The following is a 26,511-nucleotide window of genomic DNA, read 5'->3' on the forward strand; positions in this document are numbered from 1 at the left end:
CAGATATATAATAAAATATTTAAAAATATAATTTATTTTTCAATTTTTCTAGGGCCTCTTTTACATCATTGTTCCGCAAACTATAAATCAGAGGGTTTAACATGGGAATCACAAGAGTGTAAAACAATGAGGTCATTTTGTCTTGATCGAGAGAGTAGGAAGAGCTTGGTCGGAAATTCATGAAGAGCAGAGTTCCCTGGAAAATGGCCACAGCAGTTAGGTGGGAGGTGCAGGTGGAGAAAGCTTTGAACCTCCCTTCAGCAGAGTGGATTTTCAAGACTGAAAGGATGATATAACAAGAGACAAGGACTCCTGAAATTGTACTCAGCTCAATGAAACCAAAAACAATAAACAACACCAACTCATTGACCTGTATATCAGAGCAGGAAAGGAGGAAAAGGGGAGGTAAATCACAGAAGACATGGTTAATCACATTTGACCCACAGAAACATCAGCGGAATGCTAATGGCGTGTGGATCACAGCATCTGCCACTGCTACCAAGTAAACCCCCGCCATGAGCAGAGAGCGCACCCTGCTGGCCATGCTGACCGCACAGAGCAAGGGGCTGCGGACGGCCTCGTACCGGTCACAGGCCATCACCGCCAGCAGGAGACACTCAGAATCGGCAAAGATACAGAAGACCAAGAATTGCAGAGCGCAGCCACAGAAAGAGATTGACTTGTTCTTGGCAAACAGGTCCACCAGCATCTTAGGGCCGATGGCTGTGGAACAGCAGAGGTCACAGAAGGAGAGGTGGCTGAGGAAAAAGTACATGGGTGTGTGCAGCTGGGGATCCATCCTAATGAGGGTGATCATTCCCAGATTTGCCAGAAGATTGATGAGATAAACAAGGAGAAACATTGCAAATGGGATCACTTTGTTCTCAGTGTTCTCAGTAATTCCCAAGAAAATGAACTCAGTCAAGGAGGAGCAATTCTCTCTACTCATTCTTCTTTGTTCTTGTCTAAAGTTTTAGCAAGTGATCAAGAAAATGACACCTGGATGTGTAACACTTCTGCACATCTGCAAAATATAAGAGAGAGCATGATTTTTTTCTATATTTTTATATTTAGAAAATAATTCATGTCAGGTGTATGTATGCTTGAAGAGGGATATCTGTATACTAAGCAGTAATAAAAAGTATCTGGAATTGAGCTTTGAGAAATAGTGATGTAAATTTAGATATCATTCATGAGGTATGCTCCTTTTTCTTCTCTAAGCATTATTTTTCTTATCTCAGTGGGTAGATATCAACAAATTCCACTCTCCTTATCTCTTCAAAATAATTTGTAAGAGACACCAGTGATAGAGAAGCCAGGTTTAAGACATGAGACTAAGCATTTTCTATGCTTGAAAATATTCACTTGAATACAAAAAATGATTAGAAAAGATAATTATAAAATTTATATTTCTCAAAAACACATGATCAATTTAAGAGTCTTTAACTTAGTTCCAGAAACAATGAGTATAACACTGTCTAACAGTAATAAAAAAATAATTATTGTACAGATTTTAGTTTATGTTGTGTTTCGTATTTGGAGATACATGAAGTAAGTATTATTTACCTTTTTGCTAGAAATTTATAATTGCTTTCCCACAATGCTCATTATCTCTTTTTGTAATAGTTGTAGTCAAGGGATGAATCTATTGACCAGTGGAAGAAAAAAGTTAAAAAGAAGTAAAAGCAACAGAATGTACCACATACATTTGCATCACTTTAGACTTTAAGTCTCCTTTCTGGATTCAGTTTATGATAGGAACATATTTCTATCTCAATTTGTAAACACTGGACCTTTCAGAGATGGCTTAGTTATTTCATCACCAAAGTATCAAATCAGTAGTTTAAAAAAAGATTCAGCATAGCAGTTGGCAAAGTAATTTGGAGGTAAATGGAGTCCATGAGTGAGAAAACAATTAAAAAGTGTAGGAACAATAGCATGCCATAAAAAAGAAATCTGAAGAAAAAGCCAAATGCTTTTTCTGGCTCATCAACAAGGATTTGTAGGGACTTCCCAGAGGAAGGTGCACTTCCTGGGGCTGTGGGAGGCCTGGGAGATAATTAATTAGGCCTGACCTTGAGGCTAAGTCGCCAACTTGCCTTTCCCCTGTAAAATAACATCATTCCTGTGGTTGGGAGAAGGCCCGGCCTGCAGGCCTGCCAAGGTGAAGGCAGTGCTGAAGGAAAGAGGGGAAAGGTTTAGCACGGGGATGGTTCTGTAAGAACAGAGGGTGATGTGGGTGACCAGCTGTCACAGTTTGTCTGGGATCAAGGTTTCCTGAGTGCAGAGCTGTCACTGAGCCTGGACCAGCAAGGCATTAGCAGCCATATGTCTATTCATTGCCAGGTACCTCATATTCTTTCCCCTGAAATCTCAGATCCTTGTTACCCCATATGAGCTTTCATAAGTATAACAGCAAACGTTACGCAACTCCCCACAGTGCAGGCATAGCTTGTTCTGCTGTGCTTCACTTCACTGTGCTTCTTGCATGTAGTATGTTTCACAGATTGAAGGACTGTGGCACTCCTTCATTGAGCAAGTCTACTGGCACCATTTTTCCAGCAGCATTTGCTCACTTTGTATCTTTGGGTCGCATGTTGGTAATGATCACAATATTTCAAACGTTTCATTACCACTATGTTTGTTACGGTGATCAGTGATCTTTGATGTTACTGTTGTGATTGTTCTGGTATTTTTTAGCAATAAAGTGATTTTAAATTAAAAAAAAATCTCCTTTAATTTAATAAAATATAAATGAAAAGAGTGACAATAAATACTTCTAAAATACATAGACTTCTCCCTATGTTATATGTATGTATTTATGTGTGTGAATGTGTATATATATATATTTAATGTATCTGAGAACAGAATACAAGTAATAGACTTTTTCCTTCAGTTCAGTCGCTCAGTCATATCTGACTCTTTGTGACCCCCAAGGCATATGGTTCATGTGGAGATGAATTTCTACATGTTTTTATTTTTACTGTGGCACCTACACTATTTTTTCAATAAAACAATATGTACCTTAAATTGTTTTTTTTTATTACTTACGAAATGATAAAAAGAGTGAAGGCATTCCCATGAACCAAGAACAAAATGAAATAAATTAAAAGTAATTATGTGTGGATATTAACAAGTTCAGACTCAGTTTTGAGAAGAAAATATTATTACTAGCCATTAAATGCAAATTTTAGAGAACAGGAGGTATAAAATATTCCCTTTACAAAACTTTTTCTCAAAAAGTTAAGTGTTTTCTCCTATATTCCTTAAGTTAGGATCTAGAAACTTACCTGAGATGAGCAGGGCTTGAGTAGCTGAACAACAAACAGGGTGTGTTAGTCACTCAATTGTGTCCAGCTCTTTGTGACCCCATGTGACCCTCTCTGGCTCCTCTGTCCATGGGATTCTCCAGGCAAGAATACTGGAGTGGGTTGCTACTCCCTTCTCCCAGGGATCTTCCCCATCCAGGGATCACACCTAGGTCTCTTGTACTGCAAGCAGGCGCTTTACCATCTGAGCCACCAGGGAAGACCCATAGGCAGGTGGCCTTTTATTTTACCAGGTACATTAGGACTTAAATCCCAGCACTATTGCCCTTAGGCTTTGATGTTATATAAACACTCCATTAATTATATTTCTGTTTCTCTATATTCCCTTGAGAATTCAAAACAACTTAGCACCAGCTGAGTTTTTGTGCTTCACTATTGTTACCAAGTTGCTCTGTGTTAGGAAGAAAACTGCAAATTTTAGTACTGCTTAACAGTTATCCTGAAACCATCTCCTCCTTCTCTAGTAAAACAGGAAACCTAAGGAAACTCAAAAAAGGTCCCTCCCTCCATCACTTCTAACTTCTTCGCATTTTTCATTGTTTTTGAAACATTCTCTTTCATACACCATTTAGGAGTATTACTACATTCCTATTGTATTTTCTTTTATATTGAAATATAATACTAATATCACATATACCATAAAATTCACCCTTTTAATGTAGACAGTTTTTTTTTTTTTTTAGTTTTATTCTGTTTTCAAGGATTTTCAGTCATCACGACTATCTACCTCCAGAACATTTTTGTCAGTTCAGTAAGAAACCCACGCCTATTAGCTCTCATTTCCTGTCCCTGCTGACCCCAGCCCTGGCAACCACTAGTCTATATTCTGACTCTGAGCAGTGTCTAAGTCTTGCATATAAACAGAATTATGCAATATGTATTGTATTTTTTCTTTTCTCTCAAGCTTCTTTTCTTCAGTGAAATATTATCAAGGCTCATCCATGTTGTTCGTGTCAGAATCAGAATTTGGTTTCTTTGACAAGCACAATAATGTTTCCTTTTATGGATATTACACACTATTGACCCACTGTTCAGTTGGATAAATGTTGGGCTGTTTCTGCTCTTTCTCTGTCGTGGATAACGATGCTCTGTTATTCTTGTCAGTGCTACCTTTCAAGGCAGCCATCATCACCAAACATCCTACTCCTATCTTCCAACCACATACCAAAGGATATTTCATAGATTTTATGTCTCCCTCACATTCTCTACACTATGCACTTTTTTCTGAGTTATGTTAATTTGTTCTTGTAAGAATCTCTGCTACATTTAAGACCTCGTAAATTAGAGCACTGATTATTTTGTATTTTCTAAACTTAATGGCACAAGGATTTGAAAAGGTAGTACTTTCTAAATATTTGCCATTAAGTATTTATGACTACAATGGTATTAAATAATGTGCTGTGCTCAGTTGCTCGATCACGTGCAACTCTTTGCAACCCCCTGGACCATGACCAGCCAGGATGCTCTGTCCATGGAATTTTCCCACAGGAATCCTGACGCTCCTCCAGTCTATCTTCCCAACCCAAGGATGGAACCTGTGTCTCCTGCGTCTCCTGCACTGGCTGGCAGATTCTTTACCACGGAGCCACCTGGGAAAACAATGTGAAAAGTAGCAGCATACCTGCTTTGAAAGTTTTTCTACAGATATAGGTCAATTGTACCAAAAAAGGTCTTAGTGGCCTGGATAACCACGATGGTGTGGACACAAACTTAAAGCCAGACATCCTAGAGTGTGAAGCCAAGTGGGCCTTGGAAAGCAGTACTATGAACAAAGCTAGTGGAGGTGATGGAATTATAGCGGAGTTATTTCAAATCTTAAAAAGATGCTGTTAAAGTGCTGCATTCAATATGCCAGCAAACTTGGAAAACTCACAAGACTGGAAAATGTCAGATTTCATTCCAATCTGAAAGAAGAGCAATGGCAAAGAATGCTCAGACTACCATGCAATTTTGCTCATTACACATGCTTGCAAGGAAATGCTCAAAATCCTTCAAGCTAGGCTTCAACAGACATGAGCTAAGAGCTTCCAGATGTACAAGCTGGCTTTAGAAAGGGCAGAGGAACCAGAGATCAAATTGCCAACATCAGTTATTCCAGAAAAAAAAAATTACTTCTGCTTCTTTAACTGTGCCAAAGCCTTTGACTGTGTGGATCACAAAGAACTGTGGAAAATTCTTAAAGAGATGCAAATACCAGACCACATTACCTGCCTCCTGATAAACCTGTATGCAGTCAAGAAACAACAGTCAGAATTGGACTTACATCAAGGTTGTATATTGTCACCATGTTTATTTAGCTTGTATATGCAGAGTACATCGTGCAAAATTCCAGATAGGATGAAGCCCAAGCTGGAATCAAGATTGCCTTAAGAAATATCAACAACCTCAGATATGCAGATGATACCACTCTAATGGCAGAAATGAAGAGGAACTAAAGAGTCTCTTGATGAAGATGAAAGAAGAGAGTGAAAACGATGTCTTAAAACTCAACATTCAAAAAACAAAGATTACAGCATCTGGTCCCATTCCTTCATGGCAAACAGATGGGGAAAAAGTGGAAGTAGTGATAGATTTTATTTTCTTGGGTTCCAAAATCACTATGGACATTGAAATTAAAAGATGCTTGCTCCTTGGAAGGAAAGCTATGACAAACCTAGAGAGTGTATTAAAAAACAGGGATACCACTTTGCTGACAAAGACCCAAACAGCTAAAGCTATGGTTTTCCCAGTAGTTATGTAAGGTTGCGAGAGTAGGACCATAAAGAAGGCTGAGGGCTGAAGAATGGATGCTTTCAAATTGTGGTGCTGGAAAAGACTCTTGAAAGTCCTTTAGGAGCAAAGGGATCAAATCAGTCAATCCTGAAAGAAATCAATCCTGAATATTCATTGCAAAGACTGATGCTGATGCTGAAGCTCCAATATTTTGGCCATCTGCTATGAAGAGCCAACTCACTGGAAAAAACCTTGATGCTGGGAAAGATTGAGAGCAGGAGGAGAAGGGGGTTACAGTGTATGAGATTAGTGGATGGCATCACTGACTCATTGGACATGAGTTTAAGCAAACTCCGAGAGATACTGCAGCATAGGAGAGCCTGGCATGCTACAGCTCATGGGGTCACAAAGAGTCCAACATAACTTGGCAACTGAACAATAATAACAATATTGGAAAGTGAGGAAAATGTTTGAAAGTCATGTATGTATATATCTGTAAAATAACTTGTATCCAAACTTTATGAAAATCTCTCATAAATAATAAAAATCAAATTAATAAAATTTATACAAAGGATTGGATAGATAATCTCACCAAGAAGTTGTATAAATAGCAAGGTCATGTATAACAGTTTGCTCAGCATCTTTACTTGTTAGGGGCATGACAATAAAGTAAATTATGATCATGCCTAATTTTCTGTTTTATCTGAATTTTCATTTGGTATTTAACAGGAACAAAGATTATATTTTTATTTGTTTGGGTTACATTTCTATTTGCTTGTTTCCTGCTTTTTGTGTGTGTGTTTTTTCTGTAAACCTAAGAAACTCATCAAGCTAAATTTTGTATCATTAGTACATTTTTAATTTGGGAAAAAAGATTTATAGGGACAATTGTTGATTCATTTTTAATGTGTTGCCATTCTTGGTGTGATCAACCCAATACTCAAATATAGCTGAGTCCCTTCACTGTTCACCTGAAACCACCACAACATTGTTAAATGGCTGTACCCCAATACAAAACAAAGAGATTAAAAAATAAAAGAACTATGACATAAAAAAAATCAAATATCTAATGTATTACTGTGGGGATATTGTTGAGACAAAGTTCAAACCACATAGCTAATTGCCAATAATTTTCCACTAGTTAAAATCAAGAAATTGATGCATTTATGTCACAAAAGAATTTCAGTGTCATTATTAACCTCTGGCACATATTTGCTGTATGTAGAATAGTCCTTGATTACCTAATTCTATTTCTATCCAAATTAATTTTCCCTCAGGTACTTCCTGATCTTCTGGGATTCAAACATCCCTTGAGTTGCATTTTATGCCCCAGAACCTGACTTTCACTTTGTAACAGCTCCTCAAAACCATGTAGACTATCGTGGCTTCCATCTATTCCCACCTAGCCACTTGAAACTGAGTTTGGATAGCTACATCACAATTGTAAGTTGGATAAACTAAAGTATTTTCCAAAGGGATCATGTCTCATTAAAAATGGAGACCTTAAATAATTGGAAAACATGTCTTAAGGAAAAAATATATTCCTCTGGTACAAACAAGTGAGAGAAAAGCAGTCTATACTTAGGGTTTCTCTAGTGTCCCTGGTGACAGTACAGTTGTGTGTAGGTAGAGGTCTACCCAGAAGGTCACTTTTTCAGGACACAGTTGTATGTTCCTCAGACTTGGAGTATGGAGATGCAGAGTTCACTGCATGATCAGGTACCAAAGTTCATTATGTCCCACTCTTGGTGGGAGTAAGACTAGGAGAACCTGTGGCCGGATACAGACTGTGCTGTCCCACAAACAGAGCAACGCTCTAGCAGCATAAAGATTAATTATGCACTGAGATAATCTACGAAACAAAGCACCACATCATTTTCACAAATATATCAACACTTATTGGCACAAGAAACTGTTAGATAAAAAAAATTAAAAGTTAACAACTTGCAGTGAGCATACTTTGTTTATGGAAATTTTCTTTTTAGAGTATGATACACATAAAGAAAACATTCTTCTATAAAAGTATACTACAAGAAAATTTTCAATAATGAAAAGATGCTAATCCCAGAACACCAAGGATAAAACATGCCTAGTGTCTCAGAAACTGTCATCCCACATCTGTCACAAATTGATATCCAATACAGTACTTTGTGTTTCCCTGATGGCTCAGTGGTTAAAGAATCTGCCTGCAATGCAGGAGACATGGGTTCTATCCCTGGGTCAGGAAGATCACCTGAGAAGAGGAAATGGCAGCAAACTCCAGTATTCTTGTCTAAGAAATCCCTTGAATAGAGGAGCTTTGTGGATCTATGGGATTGCAAAAGAGTCAGACAAGACTTAGCAACTAAACTACCACCACCACCACAATAATTTAGTTTTAATATTTTGAGTTATATATTAGTATAATCATAGGTTTTATATTTTCATTTCTGACTTCTTCCACTCAATATTTTTTTATGAAATTTCTCTACACTTTTGTGTCTCAAGGCAGTTCATTCACCCTCATTGTTGTGTAGTCTTCCTAGGTATAAACTTACCATATAGTAATTTATTTAATCAAGAGCAGGTGTCAGTATACTTGACCTATAAGTTTTCATTGGAACTGAACATACCATTTATTTATATGATATTCATGGTTGCTTTCATGATTCAGAGAAAACCTGAGGGTTGTGACGAAGTTTATGAACTGTGACCTCTAAAATGTACATTATTTAACACTACTGAAAAGTTTGTTAGGTCTTTAGTGTGTTGAAGAAAACTGAGTTTAAGAAGAAAAGCTGAAGAAAATTTTAGTTCTATATTATTATAAATAAAGCAATGAAAAATAGTTTGTGTACATCTTTTGGTTGGCATAGTCACTCATTTATTTTGGGCAACATTCAAAGAATTGCATTTTTTGAGTTGTATGACATGTACATGTCCAGCTATATTAGACCCCCCTTAGAGTTTTACAAGACTTCCCTGGTGGCTCAAATGGTAAAGCGTCTGTCTACAATGTGAGAGACCTGGGTTCGATCCCTGGGTTGGGAAGATTCCTTGGAGAAGGAAATGGCAACCCACTCCAGTACTCTTGTCTTGAAAATCCCATGGATGGAGGAGCTTGGTGCAGGCTACTATCCATGGGGTCACAAAGAGTTGGGCACGACTGAGCGACTTCAGTTTTACAAAGTGTAGCAACAAGTTTTATTCTACTGTTAATGTGTCAAAGTCATGGTTGTTCCACATCCTCACCAAGACTTTCTAATTCAAATATTTGCATCTTGCAATTTTTTAGGTTGATTAATTTGATCAATTTGATCAAACCAGTCAATCCCAAGGAAATCAACACTGGATATTCATTAGAAGGACTGGTGCTGAAACCAAAGCTCCAATACTTTGACCACCTGATGTGAAGGGCTGACTCATTGGAAAAGACCCTGATGTTGGGAAAGGTTGAGGGCAAGAGGAGAAGGGGGCGACAGAGGATGAGATGGTTGGATGACGACACTGTCTCAGTGGACATGAGCTTGAGCAAACTCTGGGAGATCGTGAAAGACAGGGGAACCTGGTGCTGCAGTTCATGGGGTCACAGATAATTGGACGACTTAATGACTGAGCAACGAAGAAAATCTTTAGATGGATCATAATACTGTGTTTATTTATGGTTAACTTTTAATTTGTTTTACTTACTGGAGGGCTACTAAATTTGGATATCCACTTCTGTGAGGAGTCTATGTGATTCTGAATTTGAATAACAAGCCACACCAAAGAGCCATGATTAGAAGCTTATGGCTTCCTGAAACTCATTCTATCCCCAAAGCTTCATGTCATCATTATTGCAGGTTAATATAGCCTAGATTAATAGTATAATTTTTTTCCCTTGAAATCAAACAATTTCTTTTTTAAAAAACATTTTCCAAATTTCTAATACTTTTCAATAGTAGGAATGGATTGAAACATCAGCAGAGTCATATTTTATAGACAAAGAGTGTATCAGCTGGAGAGGATGTTACAGGTCATCTAGTTGAAGTCTTGTTTTACACAGGGGGCTCAGAGGTATTGAAAAGAAATTTTGCTTTAAAGTTAGAGTTGCACTGCTACCTGAATCATAGCACATTTCTAGAGAGAGATATCTAGGGACATTAAATGTTGCTGCCTCTGTATTCAACACAGAACTTTGTGCTTTTTGAATTGCTGAACACTCATACTGCTCTATTTTCACAAATATAGTTATACAGCCAGTGACCCACATATATCTCTCTATTTTCTGCATTGGACATATGCTCAAATCTATCATTGTTGCATCATATTTGTACTTAAGTATTTCAGTGGCAGAGGCTTCTTTGATGGCTCAACACTTTAAGAATCTACCTGTGATTCAGGAGACATAGGAGATGTGGGTTTGATTCCTGGGTCTGGAAGATGTCTTGGAGAAGGAAATGGCAACTCACTGCAGTATTCTTGCCTAGAGAATTCCATGGACAGAGGAGCCTGGCAGGTTCCATGGGGCTGCAGAGTCAGACATGACTGAGCAACTAAGCACACACACATTTCAGTTGCAAAGATGAAGGGGTCAAACTACAGGAACTTGACTATGGTATTAGTCTACTAATGGGGTTCCAGGTGCACAGTGCTAAAGAATATGCCTGTCAATGCAGGAGACACAAGAGACACAGGTTCAACTCCTAGGTGGGGAAGATCCCCTGGAGGAGGAAATGGCAACCCACTCCAGTATTCTTACCAGGAAAGTTCCGTGAACAGATGGTCCTGGCAGGGTACAGTTCATGGTGCCACAGAGTTGGACACAACTGAGGGACTGAGTACACAAACACAAATTAGCCTACTACACACTGTCATTGATAACACTGCAGTTGTATGATGACACGTTTTATTAGTCATTGGTGGATATATGAGATGGAAGTGATGTAAGAAGGGGGCTGAAGTGATGAGATTGAAGCAGATAGGCTAGAACACATCAATGTTTTAGTGCAGATTTCTTATTTTGTAAAATCTCAAGATAGAAGACTTATTATACATTCTTACATTTTTTAAAAATTTTAGTTATTGATTCCTAAAATAATTTTCCCATAATTGGTTATTCAACCATGCAAGGAGAAAGCAATTGCAACCCACTCCAGTACTCTTGCCTGGAGAATCCCAGGGATGAAGGGGCCTGGTGGGCTGCCGTCTATGGGGTCGCACAGAGTCGAACACGACTGAAGTGACTTAGCAGCAGCAGCAGCAACCATGCAAATTCTGGGAGAGGCAGAATCAGTCAGTCAGTTCCATTGTTGGCCTTCCATTTAATGGGCTTATGGTTTTTCTTTTTTATACCACACAAGTAGATCTAATAAAATGGGCCAATTTTAGATGACATTAGTCTTTAGATACTATAATAAGTTTCCATTATATAGATGAAAGTTGGTTATTCACGGCAATCTATTGACAGTCTATTTTGCTTGGAATTTAATATATTTCAATGTTTTCTGCCATATTTCTATTCATAAGCAGCAGTTTCAAAAGAGTTAGCATGAATTGATGAAATACGTTAAAGATAGATTTTTGAAGCTTTTATCTAAAACAAGAATTTTTTGTAGGTTTTTATCCACCATGAGATCTTTGCCTAAAATGCCATAATCTCTAACAAAGGCCTCCCTGAGTATGAGAGGCATTTCTTAGACTTTACTTATATCTAGAATATTTTCACACAAGGAAATTTTATAGGGCAGTTTGAAAACCTAAAACTTCAGTGGCTTTTAGCTTTATAATTTTAATAGATAATTAATGTTTTTCAGTCTTGCAAGGTTTTTCAAATATATGACCACATCCACACTTTCTCAACAAATAGATTTAGCTCTAGCCTTCAAGAAACAAAAACAAAAACAGATGAAATAGTCAAATATCAAGAGCCTATAGCTCTTTGTACCCGTATGTGTGTGTGCTCAGTCATGTCCTACGCTTTATGACCCCATGAACTGTAGTCTGCCAGAATCCTCTCTCCATGGAGTTTTCCAGGTAAGAATACTGGAGTGGTTGCCGTTTCCTCCTCCAGGGGATCTCCCAACCCAGGGATTGAACTTGCATCTCTTGCACTGGCAGGTAGATTCTTGGCCATTGTGCCACCTAGTATAATTAATATGTACGTCTTCATAGTGCCATTATTTTAGTAGCCACGTGGTGTAACGAACCTTCCCTTAAATCTGTTGTGTATACAATGTATATACTGCAATATACATATATATTTATACTATTCCTCAGTAATTTTTTTACTGAGATATAATTAACACTCAGAGATGTATATAGTGTTTTAACTTATTAGGTGTTTGTTTATTTTCCTTTTTTCAGCCAGACAACATGGAGTGATTTGGATAACAGTATGGAATGCTCAATCCTTCAACAAAGAATGCTCACAAATAGGATGAAATAAAATAACACTTAAGTAGATGACTGTTCATCACAAAAAGACAGAGACGTTAAAACAGGCATGCTTTAATGAAAGAAGAGGAAACAAGGGAAGGAAATTATCATGGAGGAAGTGATGAAATTGATAGTTAATAAATATTAAAAAAAAGAAACAACTAAGTTGATGGCATCCAGCCCCATTACTGCCTGGGGAACAGAAGGGGAAAATGTGGAAGCAGGGACAGATTTCCTCTTCTTGGGCTCCAAATCACTGTGGAGGGCAACTGCAGCCATGATAGCAGAAGGCAATTGCTGCTTGGCAGGAAAGCATTGACAAACCCAGACAGTGTGTTGAAAAGCAGAGACATTACTCTGCCGACAAAGGTCCATATAGTCAAGGATATGGTCTTCCCAGTGGTCACATATGGTTGAGGGAGCTGGACCATAAAGAAAGCAGAGTAACAAAGAATTGAAGCCTTGGAAGTGTGGTGCTGGAGAAGACTCCTGAAGGTCCCTTGGACAGCAAGGAGACCAAGCCTGTCAATCTTAAGTGAGATCAACCCTGAATATTCACTAGAAGGACTGATGCTGAAGCTGAAGCTCCAATATTTTGGTCATCTGATGTGAACAGATCACTCATTGGAAAAATCCCTGATGCTGGGAAAGATTGAGAGCAGAAGGAAAAGAGGGCATCAGAGGATGAGATGGCTGGATAGCATCACTGATGCAATGAATGTGAACTTGTGCAAACTCTGGGAGATGGCGAGGGACAGGGAGGCCCGGTGTGCTACAGACCACGGGGTTGCAAAGAGTCGGACACGACTGAGCGACTGAACAAAAACAAAGATAGCATGGTGATGCACGAAACTAATGTCCTGTCCACTGGTCTTTATACCAATACTACTGTCCTGTCCACTGGTCCTTATAGCCTTCTTTCCTTCCTTTTATCCAAGCTTTATTCAGTTAAAATTGACAAATAGCACGTATAAGGTATTCAAAATGAAGATCTGATATATGTATATGTTGTGCAATGGTCACCACCGTATGGTTAGTAAACAGTTCATTAATTCATAGAGTTAACATTTAGAGTGTGTGTATGATAAGGACCATTAAGATCTACTCTCCTAGGAAAGTTCAAGTTTATAACATAGAATTATTACCTAGAGTCGTCATATACATTAGATCCCCAGAACTTATTTATTGAATAATACTAAGTTTGGCCATTATTACTCATTTCGCCCACCTTTGAGTGAAAAGAACTGGAAAAAAACACCAGTCTATGCTCTAATTCTATAAGTTTGAACATAAGATTCAACATATATGTGAAGCTATACAGTATTTATCTTTATCTGTTTGCCTATTTTAGTCAGCATAATGCATTTATGGTTCTTCCATATGTGGTAAACAAAGCTTCTTGAATTCTAAAAGACACAGTCGTGTCCCTCTCAAGACCCATCTAATTGTCAGATCCTCTGCCCACTATCATTTTATCTCCCAAGTAGAATAATTATTAGATCTAAGCCTGAATATATCTATCAAAAGATACACTAGTTTTAGATTTTATTTTGGATTTAAAATCCTCATTTTTTATTTCATAATGATTTTGAGATTTCTTAAAAGTTATATAGCTATTTAATCAATTAATGCTTCTTATTAGCATTAGCTTATATTCATTTGTATAGAAAGTTCAGTGTATACCATAGAACATAAAAAGATTCAAAGATTTCTCAGGAAATACAATAGTTCTTAAGGAAGCTGAAACATTATTCAAATGAAAGAATAAAGCAGCAAAATTTGACAAAATTGGAAAATTCTGGAAAGTTTTCAACAAAGGGAAAGCACCATATGTAAACTCTTGATACATGAATCGAAGTATGCAATATTTCAGAACTGAAATATTTCTAAAACTTAGACTTTATAACAACAAATTCTCATTTGAACTGTTTAAGACAACTGTTTCTCTTGCATCGCACAGTATAAGTTATAAAAACAGAAACAACAATATGTGTGTACTTGTGACTATGAGAGTGTGTGAAATATAAACCTTTAAAATCACATTTAAAGTTTCAGTTTTTCCAGGGCCTGTTTCACATCCTTGTTCCTTAGGCTGTAAATCAGAGGGTTTAACATGGGAATCACGAGGGTGTAAAACAACGAGGACCTTTTGTCTTCATCTAGAGAGTAGGATGAACTCGGCCTGAAATACATGAAGAGCAGAGTTCCCTGGAAAATTGCCACAGCAGTTAGGTGGGAGGTGCAGGTGGAGAAAGCTTTGAACCTGCCTTCAGCAGAGTGGATCTTCAAGACTGCTAGGATGATATAACAATAAGAGACAAAGACTCCTGAAACGGAGGTCAGTTCAACACAGCCAAAAAAAATGAATAATGCCAATTCATTGACCCGTGTATCAGAGCATGAAAGGGAGAGCAGTGGAGGTAAGTCACAAAAAAAGTGGTTAATCACATTTGACCCACAGAAGCATAAGTGGAATGCTAATGTCGTGTGTATCAAAGTATCTGTCATTCCCAACAGGTAAACCCCCACCATGAGCAGGGAGCACACCCTGCTGGACATGCTGACCGCATAGAGCAAGGGGCTGCTGACGGCCTTGTACCGGTCATAGGCCATCACTGCCAGCAGGAGACACTCACAGTCTATAAAGTTAGAGAAAACCCAAAATTGCAGAGCACAGCCATAGAAGGAGATTGAGCTCTTTTTGGCTAAAAGGTCCACCAGCATCTTGGGGCCAATAGCTGTGGAATAGCAGAGGTCACAGAAGGAGAGGTGGCTGAGGAAAAAGTACATGGGTGTGTGCAGCTGGGGATCCATCCTAATGAGGGTGATCATTCCCAGATTTGCCAGAAGGTTAATGAGATAGACAATAACAAACATGGTAAATAAGATCATCTTGACTCCAGGCTTATCCGTGATTCCCCACAATATGAACTCAGTGAAGGAGGAGCAGTTTCCGCTTTGCATTCTTCTGTCTCCTGGTCTAAACTCTTGAGGAAATGATCAAGAAAATGATACACGTAAGGGAACCACTTTGGGGTGTTCACAAATATCTGCAGGGAGGAACACAATTTATTTCTGCAATGGTCTTTTTTTTTTTAAAATATTTTCAGCCGGATGTCTCTAACATCAGTGTTTTCTGCACACTATTTTGAAGATGTGATGAGATATCAGCTCATCCAAATATCCCTCTTGATACAAGGAAGGTAGTGCTCAGAGGAACTGAAGAGTTCATGACAGCAACCAGTCAATCCCTAAAGGAAATTGGAAGGACCGGCTGATGCTGAAGCTGAAGCTCCAATATTTTGGCCATCTGTTGCAAAGAACCAACTCATTAGAAAAGATCCTAATGCTGGGAAAGATTGAAGGCAAAAGAAGAGGCAGCAGAAGATGAGATGGTTAGATAGGATCACCAGCTCAACTGACATAGATTTGAACAAACTCCAAGAGACAGTGAGGGATAAGGAAGCCTAGAGTGCTGCAGTCCATGGGGTCACAGAGAGTCAGACATGACTTAGTGACTGAACAACAACAACGTAGGCAGTAACATACCTCAGCAATTACATCCAGATTTGCACAAGTTTCTCAACTGCCCATCTCAGATACTTTTATTATTATCAGACTGACAGCAATACCTCTTTAAAGAATGCCCATTGACCAAGTCATTTTCTGAGTGTGTGCCTCCATGCATGTTCTGTTGCTAAACTCTGTTTGACTCGTTGTGTTCTCATAGACTGCAGCCCTCCAGGCTCCCTATCCATGGGATTTTCCAGGCAAGATTCTTATCCCATGGAGAAGGAAGCCTGGTGGGCTGCAGTTCATGAGGTTGCAACGAGTGAGACAGAATGTCCCAACAGAGCATACACTCAGAGAATGACTAAGTCAGTGGGCATTCTTTAAAGAGGTATTGCCATCTACCTGATAATAATAAAAAATACCCAAGATAGATAGTTGAGAAACTTCTGTCTATTTCTAGGTGTTGTTCCTAACTAAACTACTGCCATAAGCTCTTTAATTTCTCTGAGCACTGTATTCTTTGTATCGAGAAGGATATTTAGATGAAGTGACATCTCATTACATCGCCAAAGCAGTGTGAAAAAAACACCGATGCTAGAGACAGCAGGCTGAAAGTATATGAATAACCATTTACTATGCTGAAAAAATTCCTTGGATACAAAATTTTATTTTCATTATCATGTTGCACATAAAACATAATTTAAAATATTTATTACTAGTTTTACAATCTATTAGTATAGCATGCACTGATAGCAATGAAAATAATTGTTATTGATCCTAGTCTTTAGTATTTAGTGAGACATGAAATAAGTAACGTTGAAACCTTTCTCTAAATATTCATCACTGCTTGGCCACATGACTTATTACCTACTAATGGAGTTTCTGCTGCCAAAGGAGGAGTCTCTTGAACAAAGAAAAATGCTAAAATGAAGTGAAGACCACAGAATCTAACACCTACTGTTGCATCTCTTTGGATTTTAATGGATTTTTATATTATAAGAGTGGAAATAGGTTTAGGGACAATAAATTCTTCTGCAACACATTGGTTTCTTTGTCTAGGATGAATGCATTATGTGTCTGTCATATGTTTGCATGCAGATTACATGTCTCTGATGTAGATAAGAACAGTGAGTGGGTAAGGAATTTTTTCTTTTGACCTTAGTAGCTATGGGGCTTCACATGAAGATCAATATGCACATTTTAACTTTTAAATTCACTCATACATTATATTTTAAATAAAAGAGAACAAACCCACCAAGCCCCTTTTAAATTCACCTATATGCTACTCTGATTATAAAAGGAGTAACATCTTTCCTATAAACCAGAAACAAAATAAATTAATTTAATAGTTATATTATGGATATTAACAAGTACAGAATCTGCCAGTTCTGAGAAGAAAATATTGTTCCTGAACATTAAATTACAGAATGTATTCAAGTGAGTAAACAGGCATAAAATGTTGTATTTATAAATTGATTTTCCCCCAAATGGGAATTTTTTTGTCCTCTGTTCTTTAAATCAGGACCTCAAAACCTACCTGAGATGAGCTGGTCTTAGGTAGCTGAACAGTAAGCAGATAGAATTTTATGTTACCAGGTACATTGGGATTTAAATCCCTGAGCCACTGCCTTTGGGTGTTGGTGTTGTACAAACATGTCATTAATTATGTTTCTGCTTCTGCATATTGGCTCATGAATCAGGGACAATTTTAGCACAGGATGACCTTGTATACATAAGTTATTTAGTGATCTTGTCACTAAATTAATCTAGCATAAGGGGGGCTACCCTCGTAGCTCAGTCGGTAAAGGATCTGCCTGCAATGCAGGAGACTGGGTTTGATTCCTGGGTCAGGAAGATCCCTGGAGAAGGAAATGGCAACCCACTTCAGTACTCTTGCCTGGAAAATCCCATGGATAGAGGAGCCTGGCAAGCTACAGTCCATGGGGTCCCAAGGGTTGTACAAGACTTAGTGACTAAACCACCACCACAAAGGATGAAGCAGTGTGAGTGAATACAGAGAGAAATATCTCCATAATATATGATGAAAATACTTAAAATATTGAAAAACCATGCATTTGTATATATAACAATTTGTATCCAAAATATATGGACTTTCATCAATAGTTAAAAAAAAAAAAACAAAAAGTGAGCAAAAAAAAAAAAAAAAGAACAAATACTCTCAACAAGATGATAAATCAGCAAGACGTTAATGCCTAAGAATTTCATTCTTATGTGAATCAGTAGATATTAAGGCAGTGGCATGGAGAAGGCAATGGCACCCCACTCCAGTGCTCTTGCCTAGAAAATCCCATGGATGGAGGAGCCTGGTGGGCTGTGGTCCATGGGGTCGTGAAGAGTCGGATATGACTGAGCAACTTCACTTTCACTTTTCACTTTCACGCATTGGAGAAAGAACTGGCAACCCACTCCAGTGTTCTTGCCTGGAGAATCCCAGGGATGGGGGAGCCTGGTGGGCTGCCGTCTATGGTGTTGCACAGAGTCAGACACGATTAAAGCGACTTAGCAGCAGCAGCAGCAGCAAGGCAGTGACAATAAAGCCACAGGAAGATAACATGACTTAAATGTTAATGGACTGAAATTAAATACTGATCATAACTAATTTTCTGTTTCATCTGAATTCTCATTTGCGAAATACACAGGCTTTCTTATCAGTTTGAGTGTTTTCTCAGTTCTTTTCAATGTTTTTGTTTGTTTTTCCACTTTTTTCCTTATAAATCTGAGAAATTATTTCTGCTAAAATTCATGTGTAGTACATCTATAATTCTGTAAAAGTGATTCTCAATTTTTTAAAATGCCTTTATATATGTCTATGTCATTCGTGCCTATGGGGGGCTCAACACTAAAATGTCACCTGTACCCTGTGGAGATATCATTGAGGCCAACTCAAGCCAGAATATGACTGCTAAGAATTTCCCACTAAAATTAAGAAGGGCTCCCAGGTAGCTCAGTGGTAAAGAATCCAACTACCAATGGAGGAGACTCAGGAGGCATATGTTCGATCCCTGGGTCAGGAAGATCCCCAGAGGAGGAAATGGCACCCCACTCCAGTATTCTTGCCTGGAAAATTCCATGGGCAGAGGAGCCTGGCAGGCTACAGTCCAGGGGTTGCAAAGAGTCGGACATGACTGAGCACGTCCACACACACATGCACACATACACACACACATACATACACACAAAATCATGAAACTGATTATGTTTCAAAAGCATTTTGATATCATTATTTACTTCTCTGTTACACATATGGTGTATTTACAATTGTTCTCAATCCCCTAATTCTACTCCTATCCAAATTAATTTTTCCCTCAGGTATATCCCTATCTTCAGGGATGCAAAAATCCCTTGGGTTACGTTTTGTTCAGCCAGAAGCAAGTGTTAATTTTTTAACAGGCCTCCTCCTCAAAAACATGTGCACTAACATCATTTCTCTGTTCCCCTACGTAACAATTTAAACCTGAGTTTGGGCAGCTACATTAAAAATTGCAAGGTGAGTAACCTAAAATATCTCCCAATTGGATTGGTGCTTCATTAAAAATGGAGATTTTAAGTAATCAAAAAACATCTTAAGGAGAAAATGTATGCTTCAGATACAAGTGAGGAAAAAACAATTGTTTTTTCATGTTCTGCTGACATGAAAACAATTTTAAGTTGGCAAATATTACCCAAAGATGATCTTTTTTTAGAATATAATGGTCAGTTCCTCAAACCTTGAGTAGTATGACACAGAGTTCATTGCATGGTCTGATATTAAAGTACATTTCAGCTCCCTGCTGCTGTGAGAGTGACCAGGAGAGTCAGTGGGTGGACGAAAACAGTGCTGTTCTACAAGAAAGGCAGTGCTTTCAGTGATGTAAAGATCAATAAGGTACTGAGATACTCTGCTAATTATACTCTACATCAATTTCATAAGTCTATATGAATAATCATTTTATATAAGAAAATTTTAGACTTAGAAATAAATATTAATATTTTTTATAATCTCATAGAAAAAAATAAAGACAGTGATTTTTAAGTAAAATATACATTCAGCCAGAGAAGGCAATGGCACCCCACGTTAGTACCATTGCCTGGAAAATCCCATGGACAGAGGAGCCTGGTGGGCTGCAGTCCATGGGGTCACTGAGAGTTGGACACGACTCAGTGACTTCACTTTCACTTTTCACTTTAATGCATTGGAGAAGGAAATGGCAACCCACTCCAGTGTTCTTGCCTGGAGAATCCCAGGGATGGCAGAGACTGGGGGGCTGCCGTCTATGGGGTTGCACAGAGTCACAAATCACTGAAGTGACTTAGCAGCAGCAACATACATACAGAAAAAGTTTCCATCTAAAAATGTAGACTTCAAAAAATCTTTCAAAAATGGAAAGACTCCTGCACCCAGAAACAAACAAACAAAAAAAATTACTAGATTCTCAGAAACGGTCCCTACATCCATCAGAAATTGATTTTCCATTTGATATGTGAGTTTGTATATTTTTAAGGTATAAAGTAGTGAGATCATACAGTTTTTACACTTCTATGTCTTGCTTTTTTCACTTAAGATTATGTTTGTGAAGTTTTCCCATGCTCTTGTATGAGGATGTGGTTATTCATTCCCATTGCTGTGTACTTTTCCAGCATACAAACTTATCATAAAGCCATTTGTCTAATCTAAAGCAGGACTCAGTGAACTTGACCTGTTAGGTTTTATTGGAGCTGTTACACACCATTTATTCATGTATTATGGATGGCTGCTTTTGTGATAGAGGACAAAACAGTTCAGATGTAACAAGATTTTATCATCTACAAACCCTAAAATATACATTATTAAATACTTTCAGAAAAGTATATCATCTTGATCTAATGTATTAAAAGAAATGAGTTGCTTTTGGTGTTACACTACTGTAATTAATACAATGGTGAACGTTTCTATGAATGCCTTTTGGGTGCATATTCATTCTATATGCTTGGACATGCTTCTAGGAACGGTAGTTTTGGTCTTAGGACATTTATTTGTTCAGCTATAGGAGACTCAAATATAGAATTTTGCCAAGTGCAGTGTCAAATCTCAATCTACTGTCAATGCATAAAAACCATGGTTGTTTCACATCCTCAACAATAGTAGATACCTGTTTACTATTTGGTGTGTAAACAAGTACTTTTGCTGTTTGGTAAATGTCATCAAAACTCTTAACTTTTTATTTCACTTCCATTTACTTCAGCACTAATAAAGTCAGATATCTATCTGCTTCTATAAGTGAAAGTTTAGTCTCGAGCCATGAGCTACTCCAGAATTCGTGACCTCCAGAGGAGAGAATTTTGATCTGGAGTCAGAGAGGAGGCTTGATCACTTGAAAGTTTTGTGTAATAAAGTTTTATTAAAGTATAAGTGGATAGAGGAAGGTCTGACATAGACATCAGAAGGGGGCAGAAAGAATGACTCCCTTACTAGCTTTTAGCAAGGAGTTATATATCTGTTAAAGAATCACCTAAAAACAGAGAGTTGCGTCAGGCCCCTCTCCCGCAACATGCATTTTGAGACAGCACGGGGCACAAGGTGAGTCATCCCTGGCCATGAAACAATTGACATGAACCTTAAAGAAAGGCAGATTTCCAAGCAATTACGTAGTTTCATTAACATAGCTTAAGAGAACATTCCCAAGAGTAAGACATATGGATTTGCTGAGCCATTATCAGTTCAAGGTTTGAGAAAAGTTAAGTCCAGGCTGAACCAGGGGTCTTCCTGACAACACAGAATTTAAAACAAACCTTCTTGCTGGGAGCCAGCGTGAGGAATCCCGCCCATGGCAAAGGTCATGATTAAGAAGGCTCGGCATACGCAAAGGCGGGATAGAGCCTCAGGGGTCCCCCTGGAAATTCTCGAGCATCTAAACCAGAGTCTGCCTACCTTACTGCATTATGCCTTTCACCAACTCCTCTTACATTAACAGGGGGCTATTCCCCACCACCTTTTTCTGGAAAAAGTTAACTTAGAGCTCCAGCTAACAGTCTCCTGCATATAAAAAGAATGTCTCGGCTTAAACCCCTCTGATAGCTTTCTAACTTACCTGACCGTTCTGTCTGGATTTTTACAACTGAGCATGTGAATTGTTTATAGCCTCCCAAATGCCAGAGGCACTGAAAGCTTAAGAAATTCTAGGAAAAATCATTAGAATAAAACTGATTAAGGGTTGCATTGTTGAGCCAATACTTGCTGCCATTTTCATATCTTTTAATGTAACTTTATTTAGTACTTTGAAGGTGATGCAGATTAAGGAAAAACACTACAGGGAAAATGAGATTAACATTCATTAAGGAAGAGAGCCATAAAATGGTAACAGGCCTTTTGGCCAGAAGATAATGTAAATCACCTGAGACCCTTTGTATACAGAAAGATTTGCAGAAAGAAAGGCTAGTCTTGATAAGGGTCAGGGCTGCTGACCCTGCATAACTTTGTATTATCCATTGATCTCTATGTACAACCAAAAGTATTAAAAGCTTTCCTGGAAAATAAAGGATGGACCAGTTCCTGGAAAGACTGGTTTCCCCCATGTGGTCTTTTCTTGTTCTCTTCTTTTCTGGCTGAATTCCCATCTGGAGCGTGGAGGCTCACCATGTCTACTTACTTGCCCTGGCTTCTAAGACCCATGCAAGAGGGAGCCCAAGGCGGATCACCCTCCGCTATTTAATCGGGCGCTGGTGGCCTACGTAGGTGGTGCAAACTCCTTGTCTTGGAGTTTTATTGGTTTTCCACGTAAACCAAGGAACATCAGCCTCTTTTCTCCTCTGTTTTTTCACTACATTATTTTTCCCTAATCTCTCTTTAAATTTCTAATTAATCTCTTTAATCACCAACTCCATCCCTGCTTCGAATTCCCTGGATCCACAGGGCTGGACCCTGGCACCTTCTTTAAATTTTGTGTAGAGAAGGAACAAACAAAACAAACAAATGAAAAACATCTGTCGCTTGCAGCTTATTTCCTCTTCTTGGGGAGCCCTAGCCTTCCTGTCTGTTACCTTCTCATAAGGAGTCCATGAGATGTTGAACTTGGATAACAGGGCATGTAACACAGCTGTTTTTAAAAGTTTTGTCCTGCTAAAACTCACACTGTCTTAATGGCTTCATGTAACTGACATTTCAGGTTGAGTGAGTGAGTGAAGTCACTCAGTCGTGTCCAACACTTTGCAACCCCATGTACTATACTGTCCATGGAATTCTCCAGGCAGAATACTGGAATGGGTTGCCTTTCCCTTCTCCAAGGGATCTTCCCAACCCAGGGATCAAACCCAGGTCTCCCACATTTCAGGCAGATTCTTTACCAGCTGAGATACAAAGGAAGCCCTAGAATACTGGATTAGGTAGCCTATCTCTTCTCTAGGGGATCTTCCTGACCCAGGAATCAAACTGGGGTCTCCTGCACTGCAAGTGGATTCTTTACCAACTGAGATACCCGGCTTATATGTTCAGATCAATTCTTTGACTGAATGTGAAGTGACTCTTTTTGTTTTTTCCTCATATTCTTTCCACTCAAGTGGGCCTTAGAAAGTATCAGTACAAACAAAGCTAGTGGAGGTGATGGAATTCCAGTTGAGTGTTTCAAATCCTGAAAGATGATGCTGTGAAAGTGCAGCACTCTATATGCCAGCAAATTTGGTAAACTCAGCAGTGGCCACAGGACTGGAAAAGGTCGGTTTTCATTCCAATTCTAAAGAAAGGCAATGCAAAAGAATGCTCAAACTACCGCACAATTGTACTCATCTCACATGCTAGTAAGTAATGCTCAAAATTCTCCAAGCCAGGCTTCAGCAATACATGAACCGTGAACTCCCTGATGTTCAAGCTGGTTTTAGAAAAGGCAGAGGAACCAGAGATCAAATTGCCAACATCTGCTGGATCATGGAAAAAGCAAGAGAGTTCCAGAAAAACATCTATTTCTGCTTTATTGACTATGCCAAAGCCTTTGACTGTGTGGATCACAATAAACTGTGGAAAATTCTGAAAGAGATGGGAATCCCCGACCACCTGACCTGCCTCTTGAGAAATCTGTATGCAGGTCAGGAAGCAACAGTTAGAACTGGACATGGAACAACAGACTGGTTCCAAATAGGAAAAGGAGTGAGTCAAGGCTGTATATTGTCACCTTGCTTATTTAACTTATATGCAGAGTACATCATGAGAAACGCTGGAAGAAACACAAACTGGAATCAAGATTACCGGGAGAAATATCAATAACCTCACAGATGCAGATGACACCACTCTTATGGCAGAAAGTGAAGAGGAACTAAAAAGCCTCTTGATGAAAGTGAAAGAGGAGAGTGAAAAAGTTGGCTTAAAGCTCAACATTCAGAAAACGAAGATCATGGCCTCTGGTCCCATCACTTCATGGGAAATAGATGGGGGAAAATAGTCAGACTTTATTTTTTGGGGGTTCCAAAATCACTGCAGATGGTGACTGCAGCCATGAAATTAGAAGACGCTTACTCCTTGGAAGAAAAGTTATGACCGACCTAGATAGTATATTCAAAAGCCGTGACATTACTTTGCCGACTACTGTCCGCCTAGTCAAGGCTATAGTTTTTCCTGTGGTCATGTATGGACGTGAGAGTTGGACTGTGAAGAAGGCTGAGTGCCGAAGAATTGATGCTTTTGAACTGTGGTGTTGTAGAAGACTCTTGAGAGTCCCTTGGACTGCAAGGAGATCCAACCAGTCCATTCTGAGGGAAATCAACACAGGGATTTCTTTGGAAGGAATGATGCTAAAGCTGAAACTCCAGCACTTTGGCCACCCCATGAGAAGAGTTGACTCATTGGAAAAGACTCTGATGCTGGGAGGGATTGGGGGCAGGAGGAGAAGTGGTCAACAGAGGATGAGATGGCTGGATGGTATCACGGACTCGATGAACGGGAGTCTGAGTGAACTCCAGGAGATGGTGATGGACAGGGAGGCCTGGCGTGCTGTGATTCATGGGGTCGCAAAGCATTGTACACGACTGAGCTGCTGAACTGAACTGAAAGCCATAATTTATAGAGGCAGATCGTATCGCCTGAAAAGAGCCTTAGAGGTAATATAGCTTAAATCCCTCTTCTACACAGGGTGATCTGAGGGATAGAAAGCAAGAGTGCGATATTTAGAGTGGTGTTCCTGCCTGGTTTATAGCATGATTCTAATGAAAGAGAAAGACATCCACGGTAGTTAAAGATTTCTTCCTCTAGCTTTTAACCCAGATCCTCCTACTTACTGGTGTGTTGAACATTACTGCTTTTCTATTTGTAATGAGTATACTTGTACAGCCTGTAACAAGTATGAGTTTGTCTGTCTTCTGCCTTAGACATTACCAAATCTAACATTGCTTTGCCATGATTCAGTTCAGTTCAGTCTCTCAGTCGTGTCTGACTCTTTGTGACCCCATGGACTGCAGCATGCCACGCTTCCCTGTCCACCCCCAACTCCCAGAGCTTGCTCAAACTCATGCCATTGAGTTGATGATTGCCATGTTTTTGCTAAAGTATTTCAGTGGCAAGGATGAAGAAAGAGGTCAAGATATAGGGATTTGACTGTAATATTAAAACATTACATATGTCATTGATAAATTGCTTTTGCACAATGGTATTTTCCATGAGTCATTGGTGCCTGTATGAAGATAATGTGATGTGAAGACATTAAAATGGTAAAGAATGAAGAATACTGAAGTTGACAGGCTAGAATAAAGTTTTTGATGTATTGTTCCCTTTTTTTCACAGATTACTGTCAAGAAAGAAGAATCATTTTGCCCAAATTCCTATCTGAAATTCCTGTTTAGAAATTATCTAAAAAAAAATTCCATAATTTCTCATTAATTTCTTCAATTTGAGGAGAGGAAGCCTAAAATTAACTGAATCAGTCAGTTCTATTTTTGGAATTCCATTTAATGGGCTTAAAATATTCTTCTATTTACATATTCCTCACTATATACAATAAAATGGGCTAGTATTCATGTTGAATTAGTCTTTAGATGGTGACATAAAACGTATCATGTATATGAAGATGGATTAATTAGATCTATGTTTATTAATCTCTGAGTTAATGGTAGCCCACTGACACCCTATTTTAACTATATTTCTGACTATATTTGCTGCCATTTTGCTGCTCATCAGCAACAAGTCCAAAGAAGTCTGAGTGAATTGATGAAGTATGCCAGGAGGACACATATTTAAGTCTTTTCTATTATGCAAGAATTATCCTAATTTTTTCACTATGAGAATTTTTCTTAACATGGCATAGTGCTTTACAAATAGCACCCTGAACAACAGAGGAATTATGTAGGCTTTATTTTTCCATTCTGGAATATTGTCACATAAGGTCATTTTACAATGGCAGCAAGAAAATTGAAGACCATGAGAGGCTTTTAATTTTATAATTGCAATGGATAAATATGTCTCTTTCAGTACATTATGGTATTTTAAATACATGGTCACATCCTAGCTTTCTCAATAAACTAATTTAGTGCTTTAGCCTTCAGGAAACCAGATCAAAAGCAGATGAAATAGTCAAATAGCAAGAACTTAGAACTTACTCTTTAT

At 38.5% G+C, this 26,511-nt stretch overlaps 1 protein-coding gene and 1 pseudogene across 1 annotated transcript; both read right to left on the reverse strand.

Annotated features, from left to right (window-relative positions):
* Positions 1–19: 19 nt before the first annotated feature.
* LOC120876998 lies at positions 20–952 on the reverse strand (annotated as a pseudogene).
* Positions 953–14,480: 13,528 nt separating this feature from the next.
* LOC120877000 (olfactory receptor 5W2-like) lies at positions 14,481–21,132 on the reverse strand. Its single transcript, XM_040259305.1, has 2 exons — positions 21,110–21,132; positions 14,481–15,402 (listed from the first exon to the last, which is right to left on the reverse strand). Exons 1-2 carry the CDS (start codon positions 21,130–21,132, stop codon positions 14,481–14,483), a joined length of 945 nt encoding a protein of 314 aa, XP_040115239.1.
* Positions 21,133–26,511: the final 5,379 nt, after the last annotated feature.

The sequence above is a fragment of the Oryx dammah genome, unplaced genomic scaffold (assembly GCF_014754425.2).
Source record: "Oryx dammah isolate SB20612 unplaced genomic scaffold, SCBI_Odam_1.1 HiC_scaffold_17, whole genome shotgun sequence".
Classification (NCBI taxonomy): Eukaryota; Metazoa; Chordata; class Mammalia; order Artiodactyla; family Bovidae; genus Oryx; species Oryx dammah.